Below are 21388 nucleotides of genomic sequence, written 5' to 3'. Positions count from 1 at the left end.
ACTAACTTGTCCATTAGATGCCCCTCCTAGAATGGGTCTCTTGGATGTGATTTATGTAGGAGGAAGGGAAGAGTTATACAAGATACGTAAAATGGAGTATGACATGCTATGCCCTGCTGTTTTTTAGTTGATTCTATTACATTGTTCTGAAACTTCACATAAAATAATACCAGGACCAGATTCCACACCCTTCGAATAATGTGCTTTACCGTTTTTAACCATCATAAACTTTTAACTTTTAAGCATATGCTTGTGCACATGATACGTGTTTATTTGTGTGCATGACTGCGCTCATATAAAAAAAGCTGTGTGTGTATGCATGTGCGCATGTCTGTGTGTGTGCTTGTTGTGTCTGTGTATGTGTGCATGGATGTGTGTACAGTAGTGTGCAGTGATGATTATACACTTAACACAATGAATATAAATCAGAAACCAAGTACTATTCAAGTATTTATTTCATGTAATATTGGTTAATGTAGATGAAAATAAGTAAACAGATAACAATATATTGTGAAAACAAAAATTATAGTCTCTTTTGGAGAAAAAAGTCAATATCTAGTGTGGCCACCCTTTGCTTTGATTAATCGTCCAGAATTTGTATTTCTTCACTCGTTAAACCATTCCATATGGTTTGAAGTTCATTCCAAAGAGATTCTTTCGATGTTACATTAGATTTATTTATCTTGGTATCCAGCAAATCCAAGATTTGCTCAGTGGGATTAAGGTCTGGACTTTGAGCGGGCCAAGTCATAATTTTTATGTCACCAGATGTTTCTTTTCATCAAGTGACCAACCTGCATCATGTAAGGCTACAATACGGCTAAGAACAATCTCAGCTAGCACATTCTGTTCTTACAGCAAGGTCAACAAGGGGTATTCAGAAGACAAAATACTGATAAATGTTCGTGGCCAGCTTCATGTCTTTTTGTTTTGGTAAAGCCCCCCCTTCTGGAAAAGTGTGTATAAGAGTCTTACTGTGCCTGATGCAAATCAGAAAGCCGGTAAGCTTTCTCACTTTCTGTCATTTCTTTGCAAATAAATACGAAAGTTAAACTGAAGAATAGCTATTGTTGTTTTTTACTGAATCTGTTTCATCAGATGATGCTCACCTGTGAAATGTTAAAAAGGGCATTTTTCCCTAACACATGTAATGCTAAAAACCTGCTCAGCAAATGCGTGAGATGCTGGCATTGTCTAGTAAACAGTAGAACCTCGTGCAGCCCAAAATTCAATAGCACTCTCTTGGGTTGAGAAAGCTGTTCCTTGATTTTCTGTATCTCCTGCCTGACATAGGGCTTTGAGAGGCTCGGTATAAATGGTCGGCTTGCACTTGATTTTGACAGGAATCAACTATCCTCGCTTGCGATTTAGTTCAGCATTATCCTTAATCTCGTTAAGTAAGCATAATCATGGCGATTGATCTACTTGTTTGTCTAGTGCTTTTGATAAAATCTTCTCCATTTCGCACCTTATTCCTTCACACTCCCAAAATGAGTGGAATAACAAATCTTAATTTATTTTACATTATAGACATTTATCTCATACAATTTGATCAAATTTATGAATTTGGTCTCTGGTGTAATATATTCTCCAATAATGGATTTTAGTTGAGTCGTGTTAAAAGAAAAGTATTTTTGAAAAAGTAAGGAAAAAGCGCAAAGTGGTGACTCTGTAAAGTAGCAGTGTTGCGCTTTTTCCTTACTTTTTCAAAAGTTTAACCTCAAAAAAAGCTGCACCTGCAAAAAAACTCTACCAAGGTGTGCAGGCCCTCTCTGGCTTTGTGAAAGAAAAGTATTTAAAATAAATTTATTTTAAAAAAAAACAGTGTTACCAAATGACATTTCCAGTAGTAAAATCTGGCAAGTACCTAATTTACAAAATGCTTCAATAAAAATACTTGAAATGTAAAGTAGACACTTTAAATAACTTTTGAAATAATCTGGTACTATATTTTTTTTTGATGTCTTGAAAGCCTAAAACATCACTGACCCATTAGCCTAACACATCATCAGAAGACGCCATAACGCCATAAGAGATGAATAACCAAACATACCTCAATGACAGACATCATCTAGCCTGCTACTAAAACAGTTACAACTAAAATAATTTACGTTTGCTCTACTTCACTGTCCTCAGATTCTCCATCACTGTCCTGAGCTTCTTCCTCCTCAGAGCTGGGCTCATCATCGTCTTCATTTTTTAATGCTGCTCCCGTGACCAATTATCACAGTCAGACATTTGTCAATGACACCAGGGTCTGAGGAAGCTTGCAGGTGGTGAGTTAATTCTTTATTTACACAGATAGTCTGTGCAGAAACGTGTCATAAAGCATTTTGTTGCTCCAAAAATGTAATAGAGAAGTCTGACACAGACCTGTCCTCTTGTCGTAGGCAAAGAAGCTGGCGAGTGGCACACTGCAGATTGGACAAAGACTTTCTTCATGGCAATAGCAAAGAGGAGACAGGTGTCAAACTCAGGAGTCTCAGAGTCCCAGAAGACTGTACCCCACTCACAAGCCTTTCCAGCAAGCAACGTTATCACATAGGTGTCCTTGGAGTATTCAGTCGGGAATGAAAAATGCTGCAGCCTGAACACTGGAGTACTGAGACAGGAACCAGACTTATCAGCGTAGCACTCCAGGGGGGATAGGTGTGGTTCAGGGTGGCCACGGGAAGCCTCAGAGACTTGGGCTCCTGACAGAGAATCTGAGTTGCCTGTCATCTGGGCCTGCAGGTTCTGAAGATTCTGATGGATAGAGCGAATCTCTGACTCATGCTGACCCAGCCTCTGTCCGTGAAGTCAGATGGCTTCCTGGGTTGTCTACATGATTGCTGGTTCCATTCATTCCTGCTGCCTGGGAGAATAATCGCAACCCAGAAATAAATTTAATAAGTGTCTTTAGTCAATGAATAACAGGTCAGGCAGGCAATGGTCAAACACAGGTGTATGGCAGAGGCAAACAAGTCTGGAATCGTTGTCACAAGCAAAGGTCCAATCATGGGGCAAACAGGTATAACAACGGTAATCCAAAACTTGGCCAAAGTCACAGGCGAGAGTCCAAACATAGTAAAGCAATCCGAACAGGTGACAGTACTTTGAGTTGATGGTTTACTATTTACAAAGTGCACCTCTGGGTCAGACACCTGCTTCTCTGTGAAGTCGGGGTAGATAGATTTGCCCAAGTTTACAAGTAGGAACCACAGCTTTGCGTTTGGAATGCCATTCCATTGTACTTTTTCTAGTAGGTTGGAAAATCTAGACTTCCGAGATATCTGAAACGCAGCATTAGAACCTCTGTGCTCGATTGTCCATACAAGCAGTCTTGGGCAATACCCTGTATTGTCAAGAGATGTAATTTGGTTATATTGTCTAGTTCCTGTGGTTCCCAGCCTATGTCCTCTGTGTGTCTGTCTCCACAGAGTACAAAAGAATGGGGAATAGGATGGGGAATAGGACGGGCACGGTGCGAAAGCACACGCAGGTGCAGGTGCTGCACCAGCGCATGAAGTATGAATCTGACCTTTACACCTTCGTCAGGGACCAGTTCCACCTGCTGAAGAGGAAAATTGGCCCTGCCCCCTGCACAATCCCAAATTCCTGAACATCCAACCTAAAACCCAGGAGCTTCCAGAATAGGAGGAGGAACAGGACACCCACAGCTGGCTGATGCAGCCCTGACTATTAGCATGGAAGTGGTGGGCACAGCTTGTGAAAGTGCCTCTACCATGTTTCCGTTTTCTTCAATGGATGTTAGATATGACATGGCTCAGGCAGTAAGAGCAGTCGTCTGGCAGTCGGAGAGTTGCCGGTTCGATCCCCCGCCCGGGCTGTGTCGAAGTGTCCCTGAGCAAGACACCTAACCCCCAAATGCTCCTGACGAGCTGGTTGGCGCCTTGCATGGCAGCCAATCGCCGTCGGTGTGTGAGTATGTGTATGAATGGGTGAATGAGAAGCATCAATTGTACAGCGCTTTGGATAAAGGTGCTATATAAATGCCAACCATTTACCATTTAGATACTGGTTTTTATCGGTAGCCTTTCTCACACAAGCATATGCCAATGTGTGCCTGGAGAAATGTTTTGTATACATTGTTGAAGAATTATAAAGACAGAGCTGCTGCTCAGGGAAGGGACAGTCCAATCACAACATCTCCAGGGGAGATGTTTGAGATACGCATACATTGATATGAATCCAAAAGGAAATATTAGCTACGTTTCCAGTGTCACATGAAATGTTACTGTGGGAAGGTCAGGGACAGACATGACGACAAATGCTTGAGTCTGATCTGAAGGAAATACTTTTCCTGGTAAACAAGATGAATGCATGTCATAGTCTCAATAAGGTAGCATTATGTGACTATGTAAACTACACTGTGAGCACTTTATTAGGTATTTATTAGACTGGAAAAGTCTTCAGCTGCAGTAGCCTATACACTTAGAGGTTTGACGCATTATGTGTTCAAAGATGGTCTTCTGAATACCATTGTTGTAATGCAAGGTTATTTGAGTTACTGTCACCTTCCTGTCAGGTTCGACCTCTGTCCTCTCTCATTAACAACATGTTTCTTCCCGCAGAACTCTGCTCACTGAATGTTTTTTTGTTTTTCGCACTAAGTCTGGACACTGCATTGCGTGAAAATCCCAGGTGATCAACAGTTTCTGAGATACTCAAACCAGGCTGTCTGGCACCAACAATCATTCCATGGTCAAAGTCACTTAGATCACAGCTCTTCCCCATTCTGACATTTGGTCTGAAAAACAGCTGAACCTCCTGACCACGTCTGCATGCTTTTATGAATTTAGTTGCTGCCACATGATTGGCTGATTCAATATTTTCATTAACAAGATGTATAGGTCTACCTAATAAAGTGATCACTGAGTGCATGTAAACTATGGGCTGTGTAAAGTTTGCTCAAGCTAAGACTGAATCAACCAGTAAGGGCAGTTCAATTAATTCTCTCTGCTTACTTATCCTCAGAGGTTTATATGAGGAGTGTCATTTCTCACTGGAGCTCAGTAGTCACTGCATCTATTTGTAAAGTTAATGCCACTTGAGGAGTTTGTTCTTCTAGCAGTGATGCATCTGAACTTGTCTGGTTCATGCTACTCTGGACTGTGGCAGGAAGCCTGAATTAATAATTGGCCTCACAAAGGGAGGGTTTAACTTGATAGTGTATCCACATCATTTCTAAATGGGCACCTATGATCGGACTAGCAGCTGCCATAAAGATGAAAACCCTTGACGACGTGCTTTACCAAACAAAACATCACTAAAACAAATGGATTCTGACACAATTTTATTAAGCTTAATGTCAAAGCAAGCAGACACCAGCATAAAATTTTATCCCATTCATATTGCACTTGCTACTTATTTGTGGGATTCTGATTTTGCGCACTTAAATCTATGAAATCTGTGAATGTTTTTAATATATACATAAATACAAAATAGAATATGTAGGTGTACATTCTTTCACCAAACATTACAACTAATGTACATTAACAAAATGCAAATTTAAATACAGAATCATACTTGATTTTCACCCTCCACAAATCTTCATAAAATTTGCTATGAGCCAGCTCTGTGATTGTGTGAATCACACATCGTGTCACAGGATGTAGAGGTGCCCAACAGAGATTATTGCCTTAAGGAGTTAAGACCAGCAGTAGCAGGAATTGTCCATTAGAACCCAAAGTTTTGGTGACATCAACTGTATATTTTGACATACTGTAAGTGTATAATGGAATTTTAAAAGAAATTTTTTTACATCAATGTTTTCATGAGTACATGTTCAATATTCCAGACTCCATTTAGACACTTGGCAGAGACTCTTATCGAGAGTGACTTTCAAAGTGCATTAACAAAGGTAAGTAAGGGCATGTTAAGTTGCCTCATTATGCAACCTTGCAACATATATGTTTTTACATAGTGGGTACAAGGAGTTTGATTGTATAGTGCAGGGCACACCTGATTCTACTAATTAGTGACTCAGCGAGATCTCTAGCTCAGGGGTGTTCAATCTTATCCAAAAAGGGCTGGTGTGGCCCAGGAGGATCAGGATATTAGAGTCTCAAATTCCCGCGTCCCTGACTCCGAGGCGAGTGCAATCAGGGCTCTACTGTATACGGCAATCCTACAGCCCCTGCCGAGCCAATTATGCCGCTCCACGTGTGCTGGCCAACCTCGGCTTTGGCAGGACTTTGGCATAACTGCCTGTATGTCCTATTATATTCTGAATTTATTATGATTAAATATATCTATATCAATGTAAATATAAATAGTATAATTACGAAAAACTTAATTTTTTATAAAATTATTTTAAAATGAGATTTAGGAATAAGATTATATTTTATAAAACTTATGATTTATGTTGAGAGCTACCTATTTGCAGGAAAATTAGTATCAATATAACAAACTTACATAGCTATGTTCAGTTCACAGCCTTTTTAGGTGAAACAACAACAAATTAGTTAGCCATTTTGAATTTGCTCAATAACTTTCTTCCCATTTAAGATTTATTTGGGCACCCTTTTTAAGATGTCTTCGGATCACCCAAGGGACATCTGTGGCAAATTTCATGCTTTTAAGAGGCCATTTAAGTGCATTTTATATCAATTGGCAAACAAGGTGGCAACCATTTTGAATTTGTTTTAAAACTTAGTTTGCTTTAAGAATGTCTTAGGATCAGCCAAGGGACATCTGTATCAATTTTCATGCTTTTATCTGCCATGTAACCTTTTTCCACTTAATTCTACCAGCAAATAAATGGCTATGAGTAGCAAAAGGGATTTTATGGTACTATAGTTCTCTATGCAGCAAAAGTATGTCCAAGGTTATTCAATGCCAAGTTTCATTGCTCAAAAGTAAAATGAACAGCTCATTTAGGGGTTGCAATTATATAGAAATAACATAATGTTTTTGTTTGTAACAAAAACAAGCATACACTGCCGGGCCAGGACCAAGTCTGCAAACTGGTCTAAATTGCGGTTTATATCAGTGATATCTGGTTTTGATTGGTCTAGACTGTGACTCGTAGTTCACTGGGCAGTCACAGTCGTGACGGAGGTGGGAGCTCAATCAGGCTCTCCCTGACCAGCTTCAGTGCCTCCAGTGCTGTACCCCAGCTGAGGGAGACACCCCACCCCCCATGCCCGTAGTTGTGCACCACAGGCACCCTTCGGCCCCCTGCTGTTTCCAGCAGCCCTCTCTCTAGGCGAGGGCTCGCCCTGCCGGGCCTGAGCCCCACCAGCTCACCGAGGCACACAGCTTCCCTAAGCGATGGCTCTAGCCGGCAACAGCGGTCCAGGATGGCCTCGCTTTCACCCGCGTCAGCCACCAGCTTCCAGTTACCCACCTGGCGGGTGCCCCCCACCGTGACACTGTCCCGGCCAGGGTAGATATAGGTGTGCCCGTCACCGACCCGGATGAAGTGCTTGAGCCAGGGGGCATGGACCCTGAGGATCTGCCCCCGGATTGGGTGCACCGCGCTGTCCCCAACCAGCACCCGTGCTTCCAGGCCAGAGCAGTTCACCACCAAATCATAATTGTGACACAGCTCCTGGAGATCTGTCACTCTCCCCTTTTTCATCAGACCACCGGCCCTTTTAAATCTGCAGGAATATGAGTAAAAGCATGAGGCTCAAATCTGAAAATATATCATCTGAAAAAATTTTCTAAGTATTGCCAGATATCCAACCATCTAAAAAATCATTTTTAATTCACTTTTCCTCAATTCACAACATGATAATGCAAACTTCACTCATGCCTGTGGTGCAGACTGCTGATTTGCAGGTGATCATGGAGCAGGTGACAAATTCCAGGAAAGGTGGGATGCTTGTATTGGTGAAAGTACACGTTATTTAGAAGAGTCAGGTTTGAAGGGAATCAAAACAATGGCAACATCAACAGAATGCATCAACATTAGTTTTCAAACTTGCTCAATGTGAATAACAATTGACAGTGGCATCAAAGTCACCAAGACATCTGTAACAATGTTGGAAAGAAGCAGCTATGTGACATGCCATTAGTCAACCTAAGCATTTGAAGAGAATATACAGTAGATGTTGCATTGTGTGATTGCGTATGCGTCAGAAAGGTGAGTAACATTAGCTTTCTGACTAAATAGCTATCCAGATTAACAAGCTTTTGACATTTGCCAGTTCAATCAGCCTACCATCAAGCCTACTGAACTTCATTAGCTAATTTTCCTCTCGGCTAACAAAGTCAAACCTTTGAAACACAGTGATGTTATTTTATTGCTGTGCTTGTACTATCAGCATAAAGGCAACCAACTAAATCTGCACAACTACATTTTCCATCATCAATGACAGGTGAAAAAATATAGACCCATATAAATCCAAACCCAAAATACATTTAGTGGTCAGTATAAAAACAAATACAATAAAAATACAACATCTTAATAAAATAAGCATTATTTCATATTTGTTTTCTTTGGTTGTTAATGCAGCATATGAATTAAACTAAGGATTTTCATTTCACAGGGTCACAAATCTCAATTGTCATTTCTCATCCTTGTGAAAAGAAAAGGGAGAGAACAAACTAACCTTTTCTCTAGCCATGGGAGATAAAAGGGGCACTCGCATTTGACAGTGGTGAAGGCCTGGCCAAACTTGTACTGTGGAAATGCTTTGAGCTCAGCATCAGTCATGTAGCGAAACCCCAGCACATCATCCGCCCAGAAAGGCCTGCGTTCATCAGGAACTTCCTGGAAAATCTGCCATCTTGAGAAAAATTCCCATCCCATCACACAAAATCAGACATGGGTGTTATGTTAGGTCACTGAGGCAAAGGTAGGGCAACCCCCAGAGTGTACCGGTTCTGCAAGCCTGAGAATATCATAGTAATAAGGCTGAAGTAATTATACGGAAAGGAGGTAACCTAGCCGGTTCTTCCAGGAATACATTAACTACTGAATTGCTTGGTAACTCTATTTATAACAGGACCTCTGCCCTCAAAGACTGGAATTGCCCATGTATTATATTACGGCTGTGATAATGCACAATCGCTTCTGCAAGTGGACAGTGTGTTGTGGGCGTTTACCCTGAGCTCAAGAAGACACCTGCTTCTGAAGCTTGCTGGGACCTGGCAATCTCTAGCAGGTGATCAAAAGTGTTCTTAAACCAGCGATGCTGCTGCTGCAGAGGAATATCTGGGAGGAAAGGCGACATCAGCAGGTGATTACAAACAAGTTACTACCAATTCAGCAATTCTGGTGTATTAAATCACATTATAATTATATGAATATTATAAGGAAGTGTAAAGCCTTCAAGACATTCTGCTTGGTAAATCAAACTGAAAACAAATCTCTCATGCACATTTACCGGTTAAAGAAAAAAAAAATCCTAGCACAAACTCTGTAATGTCAGTATCTAAAATGCTTTTTTGTTGTCACTTCAATAACATGCCCGTAGACTGTATTTACATTGTTTAGCCTTGTGGAAATTTGAGCTTTCTCACCACAAAAGAAGCTGTTAATAAAAAGTTAAGATGCTTAATTAAGATTTCTCATAAAATATCCTGAGGATTGAGAACGCAAATTTTGAGCGTAGGGCTCCAGTCCTCACCGGGAAATGGTACGCCACCCATCACAATCCCTGCAGCAATGTCACTCGTGGTATCTGGAGTGAACCTTTCTGCCAGGACCGTCACGGAGCAATATGGAAGGGCCTCTGCGATGCACACTGCTGTGGACAGGCCAACCACGCCAGCCCCTACCACGACCACCCTCGTGCGCTGCATTGCAAGATCTCTGTGGGAGGGAGGTGAACAATTCAGGTCAATCTGTACACAGAGTGCTCTTCAGGACAGCTTCAACTCTTTAGTCCTTCCACCTATTGGAATTTTACATTCTATTTTTGTTTTCCTGTGCCCAATTTATTTACATGATGTGAATCAGCACTATATTGGCAAGGGTGGGGTGAGGGTGGTCTAACTGTCAAACTGGATACTTCACAATGAAACGAGCAGGGATCAGCTAAAGAAGGAGACTCGACTGAGAAAATTAGAGAAACTGCTTTTAGAAACGAATCATTTCTGCTGCTTAACTGTGATCACAGATAGTTCTGCACCGACTTGGCTCCCAGCCAGTTTAGTGTACAAATAAAATGTAATCATTTCAAAATCGAGAGTAGTTATGGATTAAAAAAAAAAAAAATTACCTTGTGAGAGCATGATGACCTAGGCACTCTGTTGTAGGACAGTTTTTTTTTAAACAATATCAGAAATTTTTGGTTAAAAACGTATCAGTGATGACAAAAAATGGCCGAAATGGCAAAGTTATCATACAATTAGGCAATTTTTTTGGCTTTGAAAAAAATTATGGTACAAATACGATAATTATCATAGCCTGTGCTTTTCACACTGTGATAACATATTTATCATACCCGCTTTGAACAACGCAAAGGAAAAGCCAATGAATTTAAAATATACAATAGCCTAAATTTCAGTGTATGCTCTGATTGAAATATATATACATTACATTACATTATTGGCATTTGGCAGACGCTCTTATCCAGAGCGACGTACAACAAAGTGCATACCCATAACCAGGGACCATAATACACAAACAATAGACAATGTCACTGTCAACATCCATTCAACAGTGTATTTCAGGAATGAAGCAAAACGCACAGCAACCCTGCTAATTCCGCTTCTGATACAGTGTACCATTGTTTCACAATCTTGTAGCTCATGGTAGCCAAAGAGAAATCTACCTTTTATGCTTATGTTTTTGTTGTGGCATTGTCTCTAAAAGGATAGATACCATACAACTAGATCTAGATCTAATGGCATTTATATAGCGCCTTTATCCAAAGCGCTGTACAATTGATGCTTCTCCGTTCACCCATTCACACACACACTCAAACACTCACACACCGACGGCGATTGGCTGCCATGCAAAGCGCCGACCAGCTCGTCAGGAGCCTTTTGGGGGTTAGGTGTCTTGCTCAGGGATACTTCGACACAGCCTGGGCAGGGGATTGAACTGGCAACCCTCCGACTGCCAGACAACGGCTCTTACTGCCTGAGCCATGTCGCCCCACAACTGTTCTGAAAACTGTATGAAAAAGCTCAAATTTGATATTGCTCAGCAGATCTCCTGAGGAGGGAGTACCAAATGAAACCCTCAAAAAATACCCTCAAATTAAAGGTGACAGTCTCACCATTTTGACCACTGTTCAAATACTTATGAACTGCACTGTATATGTTTCCTATATTATTTCTGACATTGAAGAATAAATAGCTTGGGCTTAACTTTTACTGAAAACTAAACAAAATAAATGGTGGTCTTTGACTTTTGCACAGTACAGTACATACTCAGAAAAAAATTACAGACAAATAAACACCCCTGCTCAAAAGTTTGGAATCAATTTGCCTTTTTCGGTTTATTCAGATTTAGATTAAAGCTTTTATTAAAAGGCATTTTGTTTCACCATGTCTTTATTACAGCACTTTTTATATGTAGTCCCCATTCAATTTTTGAGACAAATTAACAATGTAAAATAACAGTCATGTTTTACTAACAGCACATTCCAAAGGTAAAACTAGGCTGTTAAAATCCTTACCTATTCCTTGAGGACAAGATTCAGTGACTCAATAAATGCCTTCCTCTTGTTCAACAGGGAACTGAACTGTCTGTTCTGGCTCAACGGTGGTGGAACAAACTCCCCGTGGAGGTCAGAACAGCAGAATCTCTTCCCACCTTCAAGCGCAGACTGAAGACACACCTCTTCAAGCTATACTCCTCCCTGTAAACCTTAACTATTGTTGTCTTTACTTGTGTTATTACGATATTACGTTATTAGGATGATACCTTTGCTCATTTTGTTTGGCCAGGTAAGCTGTTCATTATTCATATATTTGCATGGTGCGGTATTATAACAATTAAAAATAAAAAGAATTTGATAATCAAATAGGCCCTAGTCCTTATCTTTGTTTTACTGTTAGCAGTTGAAATTGTACTTCCCTCTAGAGTCTTTCAGCGCACTTTTCCCTGGTTATGGGTACGCACTTTGCACTTTGTTGTAAGTCGCTCTGTATAAGAGTGTCTGCCAAATGCCATTAATGTAATACAATGTATAATAAACAATAAGAAAGAGAATAAAGTCCACTTCAATGCCTGATTACAAAGTGCATTTATAATTACTTTTATAATTCCACTTTCATGATGACACTGCAAAAACAACAATGCTTTAGCTGACCCTGTACTTTGGACCTTCGGGCTTCATATTAATCATAAATAGTCTAAATCGAAGAGCACAAGTTTATTTAGGGCGTGGTCGGAAGCACTTGTGCTCGTTTCACACAGGATATTTCAAGCGCAAAGTAAGGCACAAGGTTCAAAAGGGCTGGAGACTATTAAGTACTATTAAGATGGATAATAGTACTAAAAGTGGATAAAAGGGACAGTTCACCCAAAATTAAATTAAAGTATCTGTCCACTTACCCAGAGTACTATCTATCCATTCAAATAGTTCTGGTGAGATTACAATTTCTCCAGATTTTTTTTGCAGTTCAGCATTAATAAACAGTTCATGTTCCACAGCTTCATTTCTGGTTTCATAAGAAATTGTAGATTTTGTTGTTGACATATTTATGAAACATTAGCTAAAATTATAATTGTCAACACTTAAAATACATTAAAATGAAGAAATAAAACATTGATGTAATTAAGACAATACCTGAAATATATTATTGCAGCCTACAGATAGCTACATATCAGTATGCTACCTAAACGAATAAAAGGACATGATACACATTGTGGATGTTTGCAAAATCATTCATCGCTTTTATTGCATAGCCTAGCTGGCTATATTAGAGAAAATTAAATATTTTCTGTGATATCCTAACTATTCATCAGGCTCACGGAATGTGCGCTGCCTGTTAAGGGCATTAACATTACATCTTAAGGCTAAACTGCACTGCTCTGTCGTTCAGTAGTTCAATGGCTCATTTGGCTCCGTCGTTCACTGGCTCCTTTCGATCGCTTCTCGTTCACTGGCTTAGTGGGTCTCTATGGCTCGTTGGCTCCTTTCGGTCAATTTTCGTTCACTGGTTCAGTTTGGCTCTACGGCTCACCTGACATAGGTATGTATGGTCGTTCATTTGCAGTTGTTTGAATGGCATTTCGGTGAGCCTATTGGCTTTCACACAAGTGCTTGCCCGATAAGTAGCTATTGGACACTGTAGAAGTCACTAAAATCACTGTCTGCGGCTATGGAGACAAAGGGGGAGTGGGCAGATCAGGACCTCGTATTTCATATTTTAACTGAAATCGGCGAGACGCGATAGATTTATCCGGCCCTTTTTTTATTTTAATTTGATTTTTTTTGCGTTTCACGTAATTGCAAGCCATGAATGCAGGTCACAAGCAAAAGTCTAAGCAATCAGTAAATCGGCTATCATTATCATTTTCCTGCCTCATTTTGGTTTTGTAAAAGGATAGGATAGGGATAGGGATATCAGAAAGGAGGGGTGGGGGAAATCAGGAGGGAGGACTAAGGTAGAGTTTCAAAAGGTGTGTTTTGAGTCTGCGTCAAAATAGGGGGAGGGATTCTGCGGTCCTGACAGTGGTAGGCAAGTCATTCCACCACTGAGGAACCAGAACGGAAAACAGGCGTGAACGTGTAGCTCGACCGCCAGGTGCACGTAGAGAGGGTACCATAAGGCGACCAGAGCTGGCAGACCGGAGTGGTCTAGCTGGGGAGTAGGGAGTGATCAAGGATTGTATGTAAGGTGGGGCAGTCCCCTTAGCAGCCTGAAATGCCAACACTAGGGCCTTGAAACGGATGCGTGCGGCAATAGGAAGCCAGTGGAGGCCAATGAGAAGTGGGGTGACATGAGCCGACCAGGGCTGACTGGTGATCAGGCGGGCTGCAGCATTCTGGACCAGCTGGAGGGGCTTGATGGCACACGCTGGGAGACCGGCTAGGAGAGAGTTGCAGTAATCCAAGCGGGAAATGACGAGCGCCTGGACTTGGAGCTGGGTGGCTTTCTCCGTCAGGAGATGACGGATATAGCGTATATTATACAGAAAGAACCTGCAGGTTCTGGCAGTGGAGGATACTTGTGGAGCCAGGGTGAGGCAGTTATCAAGAGTCACCCCAAGATTCTTTGCCGTACGGGAGGAGGAAACTACAAAGTCCTCAACAGTCAGTGAGAGGTCGATTGACGGAGAGGACTTAGCAGGGATGTAAAGAAGCTCAGTTTTGGCAAGGTTGAGCTTCAGGTGGTGGGAAGTCATCCACGCAGAGATATCAGCCAAGCAGGCAGAGATCTGTGTGGTGACTTGGGTATCGGGGGGGAAGGAAATAAAAAGTTGGGTGTCATCAGCGTAAGAATGATAAGAAAAGCCATGGGAAGAGATAACAGAACCAAGAGACATGGTGTATAGTGAGAAGTGGAGAGGCCCAAGAACTGAGCCCTGCGGGACTCCAGTTTGTCGGGGGTGAGGGTCAGAGACTGAGCCCCTCCAAGTCACCTGGTACGAGCGACCAGAGAGGTAGGAGGAAAACCAAGCGAGTGCAGACCCTGTGACACCCATCCCAGACAGTGATGAGAGCAGAATCTCATGGTTGACTGTATCGAAGGCGGCCGACAGGTCGAGGAAGATGAGGACAGAGGAGAGGGATTTGGCTTTAGCAGAGTGGAGTGCCTCAGCGACCGTGAGCAGGGCAGTCTCAGTGGAGTGGCCACTCTTGAAGCCAGACTGGTTGGGGTCATGGAGATCGTTCTGGACAAGATAAGTGGACAGTTGGGAGCAGACCGCCCGTTCCAGAGTTTTAGCGAGAAAGGGAAGAAGAGAGACAGGCCGGTAGTTGTTCAGGGCAGAGGGGTCAAGAGCAGGGGAGTGACTCTGGCCCTCTTCAGGGAAGAGGGCATGGTGCCGGAAGAAAGGGAGGTGTTGATTAGAGAGGAGAGAAAAGGGAGAATGTCATTGGATATAGATCGTAGGAGGGGAGAGGGGATGGGGTCAAGAGGACAGGTGTTCGGGCGGTGGGATGTAAGGAGTTTCAATGTGTCGGCGTCAGAGAGGGGAGAAAAGGAGGCTAGGGAGTTGGGGAAGGTAGGAGGGTCAGCAGGGGGAGAGGGTTGTGAGAAGGAATTGCGAATGGCATCAACCTTCTTTTCAAAGAAGGAGACAAAGTCATCAGGTGTGAGTGATGAGGGGGGTGGGGGGGGGGGGGGGAGGGGGGGCCAGAAGAGAGGAGAAGGTTGAAAACAGTTTGCGGGGATTAGAGGCGGCCGCGTTCATTTTCGAGTGAAAGAAGGAAGATTTAGCTAGAGAGACAGAGGAATGGAAAGATGATAAGAGGGCATGGAAGGAAGCTATATCACTGGGGAGACAGGACCTTTTCCATTTTCTCTCCATTTGCCCGCAGTTCGGTTCGGACAGCTCGTAGAGCATCAGAAAGCCAAGGACTGGGGGGGGGAGGCCCGAGCTAGTTTGGTGGTGAGGGGACACAGAGAGTCAAAGGAAGATGAGAGGGAGGACATGAGAGTTGTAGCAGCATTATCGGGAGACAGTCAAGAGAAAGACTTCGCGGATGGTAGGGAGGAGAGGATTATAGATGAGAGGGTGGAGGAAGACAGGTGGCGTAGGTTCCGCCGACAGGTGACAGTGGATGGTGGGAGAGATGGATAGGTGTTAGAGGAGAGTGGAAGAGAAAAAGAGATGAAGGAGTGATACTTCTGTGTCGAGTCTACGCGGAGGCTTGAGAGCATTTATACTTGTGCATTGGGGTGTCTGCGTCGCCTTGCAATTACACCACCAAAATGCTAGTTTTCATTGTCATTATATCCCATAATCATTTGCGATTAACTGTATGGATCTTACTTCAGTTAAGTTAATGGCGGCTGAAAACAGCAGCAGAGTTCACTAAGAACTATAAAAGAGCTTGTCCACAAGTTGTTGACATTTTGTTTTAGTTGTACTTTATTACTTTATAAACAACATTTTAATTGCTTAATACAATGAAATAACGTAGGTAATGTTTTAAGCCTCTGTGAGCTAGCCAGCTAAATTGCTTGTAATTACGCATCACGTAGTTTGGGGTAAAACGCCCAGTTGGGGGTAACGCCCCCCGGCTGTATTTCCCCACAGGACCACCAGATGTCGCCAAATGTTATTTCAACACATTTCCTGGCTACCACTACTCTTCGTCAAAGCAACATTTTACAATCTCATCTCTTCAAGGTCAAGTTATTCCACCAAAACGATTTTGAGGTAAATTGATGTTATTTTTAGTCATCCTGAAAAAGTTGTAAACACGATGTAATGAAATTATAGTTCTTTATTTATTTTTGGTCTGTCATTAGGAATCAACTTGTTCAGAGAAAAAAATTATAATTGTTTTTTTAAAAGATCATATTTTTAAAGTCTGAGGTAAAAAGCAGAAAGTCTGAGTTTTTTAAATATATTTTTTAATTGATGTATGTAAATATAAAGCATGAAAACCATATTCATTGGAGATAGTTTATTCATACAGGATACAGCCCACAGTATGGTTAAGGTTAGGGTTAGGTTTAGGATTTTTCAAGAGAGACCCGGCCAAGACCAGTTAAAATGGCCAATGAACGTTAATTGTAACCCATTGAAATTGAGATCGTACACTTGTACAGATCGATGTGTATCAAATGGCTGGCCTATTTTCACAGGCCTATAACAAGGCAGCCAATGTGGAGAAAGGGGTTGTGGGCTTCAGGGCCAGTGGGTTATCGCCTTTTAACAAGGATGTGTTCCAGGAGAAGGACTACAATTGAGCAGAACAGAATCCAGATGTTGGTAAGAAACCAACTGTTCTCATATCATTTCAGGGAAAGACGTGTTTTAAAGCAGCAGATCAAAGTAGCATACAGTAGTCTATAGTTATCAATAATAATAATAATAATAATAATAATAATAATAATAAAATAATAATATTAATTCATCTATTTCAATTACACTTATATGTGTGGGTGGCTATTATGATTAACTTGTTGTATCTGTGAATTTGATTATCAGAGCACAGATTTTTGTGGGACCCAAAGGACACTGCCTACTTTAAAAAAAGACGTGAGGGACGTAACACTGTCTCATTTGAAGGAGCTGCTAAGGCAAGATGTTACAGGGCATCCCTTCAATAGTAAGTTGTAGCAAGCTCATCATCCAGTGTTCTGTGTATTTCCATCAGTTCACACTTAGGAGGCTGTAGCTTATATCCAATCACAAAATTCTTATTTTTTGGTTTGCAGTTTTAAGGACAGGTACTGAAACCTAAAAACAACATACCAGAGGGAGCTCGAGAAAGTTGAAGGCTCAAGCTAGTCAGGGGCAGGAGCGAGCGAGTGAGACAGCACTTGCTATTGACAACAGCTCAAGACAGGAGGTATCTCAGAGGCCAGGAGGAGGAGGCTGATCCTAATTTGCTATTTGGGTAGTATGTAGGAGCAACCTTAAAGGACATGGGGAAGTGCGTGGAAGCACCCCTTCCTGTCTCTTGAGGAGCCAGTTGCGCACCCAGAACTGCTTTTTTGGCGTTTGACAGTTTCCTCCTCCAACTCGTTCTCAAGGTGGTCCAATGAAATTAACGCACATTAGGCTTTGCGTTTGCTTGTTGGCAGTATTTTAGACCTCGCAAAAATAAGTAAATGTAACTAGCTAAATGTAAGGTTAAGAGAAAACAAATGGCGTTAGCTAAATTTTGCGATCAAGACTTATTTGTATCTAACAGAATAAACGGATCCGGCGTAATATCGAACGCTACATACATACTTGAGTCTGATCGGTCGTTGCGTGCAATTTAAATTGATTACAAATTGCCCCGTGTAACAGTGGAATTGCATTAAATGACAGCACGAGCAACGAGTTGCCGCATCCAAAGTTGCGTGGAAATTGCATCGTGTAACAACACCTTAACATTCTCTGCAATTTCTGTGCAAGTTGGGCAGTTCAACTTTCACGCAAACGACTGCATGCAATAACCCGTCAGAAGAGATATATTGATCACACGCGAACGCAGCCCTGTCTGCGCGTAGCCTACTTCGATAACGCTACTAGCTAGCTAAATTATAAACTATAACTGGCGAACTAATGTTACCTAAACGAACTGACTAACTATATACCTATATACGCTAGTAGGCTTGCTTGCTTGGCCGTTCTAGCGCAGAAGGAGCACATGTTCAACAGTGAGATGAATATTAAGAATATTAATCTCACTGGGGGTAAGAATATTGCCCCCATTGCGGAACAGCACATAGCCTATTTGGGATTTCATCAATAGGCGAATATACATGCTTAATCGTACCTAGTACATATGCATTACGTTGGATCAAGCATTATTTCAATAATTAATAAAGATCATATTATTTGAAGTGTATTTTTCATATCACTGTTATTATTATTATTATTATTTTTCTGTTGCAGACTACCAAGTAGACACTGACATAATATAGGGTTATGTCAGGTAAACTAGGACATCAGTTAAAATGGGACATGTAAGCTTTGAGGAGTGCCTTTATGTGAATAAATGAACATACTTTTAAGTAACATACATTTCTGTATTATAAATTGTTTGATTGGTCTTACATAATATTCTAATATTTTGAAATACCGGATGTTCATGAGCCGTAAGCCCTAATCATCAAGATTTAAACAAAAAAGGCTTGAAATATTTCACTTTGTGTGTAATGAATCTTGAATATATGAAAGTTTCACTTTTTGAATGAAATTACGGGGAAAACTTTTTTTTGAGATGCGCCTGTGAGTATAGCGTTCCTAATAAAGTGCTAAGTGAGTGAATATGGCTGTAGCAGTGCTGACACTTTGATGAGAAGCAGGCCGATGTTTGCGTTAAAGGTTATCAATTTAATTTTCCTGTCTTTCAGCAAACACTTAAAACAGCTTTTAGTGATTAATAATATTTTGCTTTAATCAGTTTCAGTATTGGTCGGTATTTAAAAAGTGACGAGAATAGGAGCCTCCATAAGCGTACGTTAATGTACGTTTCGAATGAGTGAGTTTGGAATTATGACATGAAAAATGTGTTTTATACGATAAATGTAAACGTTTTTTGTTTTTTTTAAATAAAGTTTTATTTAAACAGCGGCAACTTGCTAGCTCGCTTGATACACTATGGTTTGACATCTTATAGCAGGTGGGCATGCGGTTATTTGCAGTCAAAAGTTAACGTTTGGATAAGGGTAGGGTACTAGGGGGAATGAATACAGTAAATCCTCAAATTGTGTCCGGGATTTGAAGCCGGCGTGGCCAATTCGGCCAAATAAAATACAAGCGGGGGTAATATTGCCTACCAGTAGGGCTATCAGTCCATGAGCACGAGAAGACATTGTTTCGATTTAACTCAATGAAATAAAATAGCTCTTCTTAATATTTTATATTGTTGGTTGGTTTAATACCGTTGCCAATGAAAACACGACAACGACTTTAACTGATGTCCTAGTTTACCTGACATCACTCGATCACTCCTTACTCCCCAGCTAGACCACTCCGGTCTGCCAGCTCTGGTCGCCTTATGGTTCCCTCTCTACGTGCACCTGGCGGTCGAGCTGCACGTTCACGCCCGTTTTCTGTTCTGGTTCCTCAGTGGTGGAATGACTTGCCTACCACTGTCAGGACAGCAAAATCCCTCCCCCTATTTCGACGCAGACTCAAAACACACTTTTTCAAACTCTACCTTAGTCCTCCCCCCTGATTTCCCCCCGCCCCCCCTTCTGATATCCCTACCCTTGTCTAACCCCCCCCAAAAAAATTGGCACTTTTGATGACGACTATATGTTTAGAACAGCATTCCATGTGTATTTTCCTAGTTATGGATGTGATGCTTTGACTTGTGGTAGAACCTATGCACTTGTAAATCGCTTTGGATTAAAAGCGTCTGCCAAATGACAAAAATGTAAAAAAAAAAACAAAAAAAAAAAAAAAACACGTTGCTCTCAAGCTACCAGTCGCTTGCCGCCCCCTTCTAAGTAGCTTGCCAAAGGCTGAAGCAGTATACATTTAAACACAATTGTTGCCGCGAGGCATTCCAGCCTACGAATTTAATAAAAAGTAAATCAGGCGAAATTAAAAATTAACTCAATTTAGGCGACTTGGCTACGCAATAAGGTTTCCATGTGTTTACAGCACAGCCCACGTTCAATGAATGAATGAAAACGCTGGCTTGGCTCGCAATAAACATACGGGTGGAAATCCGACACTCTTTCAACTACATAAAACTTAACAGTGAACCAGATTTCAGTGCCCATCAGTCCCAACATTTAGCAATAGAATCAAACAGTCCAAAAGTAAATTAAATCCCAAACCAAAGCGAAAATCTTTTGATAGCCTACCGGTATGCTGCTCCAAACGAAACGCATGTCTCACAATAAAACGCACTTTAGGAAAAAAAGATCCTTAACTTGCTGTTATCTACGCTAATTTGTTCTTGTTCATGAAGGCGCGTCTGGCAAGTTGTTATTTTATGGATTCTGGACTTGCATGTGATTTATTGTGTTTGAGAATATTTGCAATAAACTAAGTCTGTTAAGACTGACACTATGACTTACCAAACGGTGTTTCCTGATTAGCCTACACTAATTGATTTCTGTACGGTTACAGGAAGTGTTGAACAGTGTTGGCCCACTTTAAGTGTAGCCTTTTACTTTATTTCTGAGAATAAAATTCTATACCAGAAGCCTAATAAGAAATAAAGGCCTGCCTCGAATACAAGCCTGCCCCAAATAAAGGCCTGTGCCTTAAAGTAAATAAAAGACCCCGGACACAATTTGAGGATTTACGGTATGTAAGAATATGGGATCCTAGGCTTTTTATGGCATAACATTATTTCTCTAAAGTAAGTCCAAGGGCAGAATATAGTTTAATGAACCATCAAAAAGCAATGTTGTACTTACGAGGCAGACATTTTCTTTTAGCAGCGTCTATACAGCTCCATGAAGCTGAGACTTCCGGTTTGCATTTATCAAAATAAAAGTTCGGTGAAAAGAATGATTTATGAACTGTAATTTTGTTGTTTTTCTTTTTTTAATTAATGCAATTGGATTTAATTGTGATGTAATTGATGAGAATATAAGATTGTACACTCACTTCTATAAAACCTGTTTGCCAGCACTTGTTGCTGTGTGGCCAAAACATGCATTGTTATACACTGTCAATTGCCAACCAGCTCAATTGCATAGTTCATAACTCCAAAACTATAAATTGTTACCATATGAAAGGGGTATACATTTACCTTTAATAATGTACAGTATTTTGAGTGAAATTATGTTCCTTGGAATTGTTGCTATATTTCCAGGGTGAGGTGGCCATACATTGCTGGAGACTGTGAGTTCACTAGCGGCTCATTTATGTTGGATTTTGGTATTTTTTTGTATA

General features: G+C 41.2%; 1 protein-coding gene across 4 annotated transcripts; it reads right to left on the bottom strand.

Moving 5' to 3' along the window:
• Positions 1 to 5283: 5283 nt before the first annotated feature.
• Positions 5284 to 20964, bottom strand: ddo (D-aspartate oxidase). Of its 4 annotated transcripts, none has more exons than XM_061244993.1 (5): positions 20908 to 20964; positions 9582 to 9766; positions 9058 to 9166; positions 8562 to 8738; positions 5284 to 7607 (listed from the first exon to the last, which is right to left on the bottom strand). In XM_061244993.1, the coding sequence occupies exons 1-5, from the start codon at positions 20916 to 20918 to the stop codon at positions 7046 to 7048; spliced, it is 1044 nt and encodes a 347-aa protein (XP_061100977.1). In that variant the 5' UTR covers positions 20919 to 20964; the 3' UTR covers positions 5284 to 7045. The 4 variants fall into 4 exon arrangements, with proteins under 4 accessions (XP_061100977.1, XP_061100992.1, XP_061101000.1 ...); XM_061245008.1 differs by lacking the exon at positions 20908 to 20964 and adding an exon at positions 20563 to 20581; XM_061245016.1 differs by lacking the exon at positions 20908 to 20964 and adding an exon at positions 20347 to 20411.
• Positions 20965 to 21388: the final 424 nt, after the last annotated feature.

The sequence above is a fragment of the Conger conger genome, chromosome 1, assembly GCF_963514075.1.
Source record: "Conger conger chromosome 1, fConCon1.1, whole genome shotgun sequence".
Classification (NCBI taxonomy): Eukaryota; Metazoa; Chordata; class Actinopteri; order Anguilliformes; family Congridae; genus Conger; species Conger conger.
The sequence above is the reverse complement of the archived record's forward strand: the minus strand, read 5'-3'. Positions and strand labels throughout refer to the sequence as shown.